General features: G+C 37.3%; 1 protein-coding gene across 1 annotated transcript in view; it reads right to left on the reverse strand.

Annotated features, from left to right (window-relative positions):
* Positions 1 to 91: 91 nt before the first annotated feature.
* The window catches only part of LOC103520958, an 8,787-nt gene continuing 6,378 nt past the window's right edge, over positions 92 to 2,500 (reverse strand). Inside the window, exon 6 of the mRNA XM_026831862.1 lies at positions 92 to 339. Coding sequence (XP_026687663.1) covers positions 205 to 339 — 135 coding nt within the window. The 3' untranslated portion in view covers positions 92 to 204. The remainder of the gene's footprint in view (positions 340 to 2,500) is intronic.

Here is a 2,500-nt window from a genome sequence, read left to right on the forward strand (position 1 = left end):
TGAATGCGAATTCCTTTGCTTACACATTATTGTGGATTTTTTTTTTTTTTTTTTGCTTGGAAAATATGTAACATAAAATAGGCTGGAAAAAAGTAACTGGGCAGATATATTTGCCCATAAGTAGGTAATTAGGTATGCTTTTATTGTGCTCTTTTCTAATACCGAATTTAATATGCCAGCCGGCCAGATTTAATACACCCTGTATTACTTACCGTTCGTATGGTAGGTGTTGGCCGCTAGCATATAGCCAGGGTAGATGAAGGAGTGAGGGTACAGGGTGGGATCATCCACATCCTGGGGGGAGGTAGGGGGACACATGGACTCTGGACTGGTGTAAGTCTGGAACAAGAAATAAAAGTCAGTGTTACTTGTTTACAACGTTCGGAAACTGAGAAAATAATGTCCCCTTTTCTGAAGCTCATTTCCCCTCTTTCAAAGAAAAAAAAAAAAACAAAAAAAAAATTAGTTCAACCACTAACTAGGTGGCGTGGTACAGTACTGACTAAACCATAACAAAAGTCAGTGTTACTTGTTTAGAACGTTCGTAAACTGAGAGAATGTCCCCTTTTCTGAAGCTAATTTCCCCTCTTTTAAAGGAAAATACAGGAATTAGTTCAACCACTAGGTGGCGTGGTAGCGCCTGTACAAAACCATTGGAAATCCAAGATTGCATACCATCAGAATCGGTACCGTTTCCGAAAGTTTCCCCATTCTTGAATAGTAAAGTGCCCTCAAATACATGGACGATAAATAAAAAACAACCTTTGTATAGTTAAATCCATTGGAAAACCCCCAATTTCAAGTGATTATCTACCTATAAAGTAGTATAAAGTCATTCGTTCGAAACCAATCTAGAACAAATGCACGTTGCACATTATTTCATAAGAATCGTTATGTAACGGGTAGGTAATAATAATTATGTAACTGGTAGGTAATTATAATTATGTAATATGTAGTTAATAATTTATGTAACCTGTCCACATATATTTTGTTCTATTTTTATTACGTATAGCTTTGATGATACGTATTTCAAACACTATAAATAAACCTTCATTTCAAGCCGGTAGTTTAACTAATTTATGACAGATGGGATAATAAAAAAAAAATCCGCGCCCCACAACATAATAGGAATGTTTTATTAGTTTAATAATTTGCTTGTAAAAAAAAAAAAAAAAAAAAAAAAAAAAAAAAAAAAAAAAAAAAAAAACACCACAAACAACAAAAAAAAAAAAATCTACCACGTCTGTTGAGTCTGAGCGACAGACTGACGCACAGACAGAACAAACAAAGTGGAACTCATTTTGAAGTAGCTATTATAGATTTCGCTCGTCGTCTGTGATTCAGGATGCTACCCTACACTATGTTTGTTAATTGAGCGTTGTGCAGAACCACTGGTTCGCAAGAAATTGAAGAAATTGTTTTTTCTTTCCTCCAGGTGTACAGAATCTTTTGTAAGAGCAAATTTTTCGACGTGAACCACTTTTTCCAAATTAAAATTTATGGGCTGATTCCAAAAATTAAATAAAAAGATGGGGTTCCCTGCATTGGGGTCCCATAAAGAGTGACCTGGGTGTGGCAGGAAGAGAATGGGGCGTTTTGCAAAAAGAAAATTGCAAAGATTTAAGAAAAAGGCCATTTTAATGCATCAAAGGGATTTTCATCTCTACATGATGCGCGTTTATTTCATCCTTGAATTCCGCAGCCGTTCTGAGATATAAGCGGTGGTTCGGCAAATCACGAACCCACCCTGTTAGTAGGTCCGACCCACGTTTGGATAAGTCATCTTCTAATGGGGGCAGACAGACCGACCGACTGGACAGACACCGAAGCGAATACAATTAGTCCGTCCCTCTTATACTAGAGAGAAAGGAGGGACTAAAAACACTTTGTACTAGTTAAATCCATTGGAAGACCCCCAACTTTGACAAGTGAGTTATCTACCTAGTAAAGTAAGTATTAAAGTTCATCGTCGATAGAACCAATCTAGAACGACAATGTCAGCGTTCGCAGAACATTATTTCATAAGATCATTAGATTGTAAGGTAGCGTAATAATAATTATGTAAACTTGGTACGTAGATGTATAAAACTATGTACATCTGTTAGTACTAATTTAGTGTAACCTTGCCACATATTTTTTGTTCGCTATTTTCTTACGTATGAGCTTTTGATGATACGTATGTTTCAAACATAAAATAAACCTTCATTTCAAGCGCGCGGCGGGTTAGGTTTAACTAATGTTATGCAGAATGGTAGATAAAAATTCCGGCTCCCAACAAACATAAATTAGGAAATGGGTGTTTATTAGTTTAATAATTTGCTGTTCTAAAAAAAAAAAAAAAGAAACAGGAGGAGCAGAACGCACAGGAACAAACAAAACCTTCCACAGTAATTATTCACCCGCCCCCCGCCCCGCGGGCCCCCCCCCCCCCCCCCCCCCGCCCCGCCAACTCCCATTCAGGATGCTACCTATATATGTTTGTTTTTTCGGCGTTGTGCAG

This window comes from Diaphorina citri, unplaced genomic scaffold, assembly GCF_000475195.1.
Source record: "Diaphorina citri unplaced genomic scaffold, Diaci psyllid genome assembly version 1.1 scaffold4318, whole genome shotgun sequence".
NCBI lineage: Eukaryota > Metazoa > Arthropoda > Insecta > Hemiptera > Psyllidae > Diaphorina > Diaphorina citri.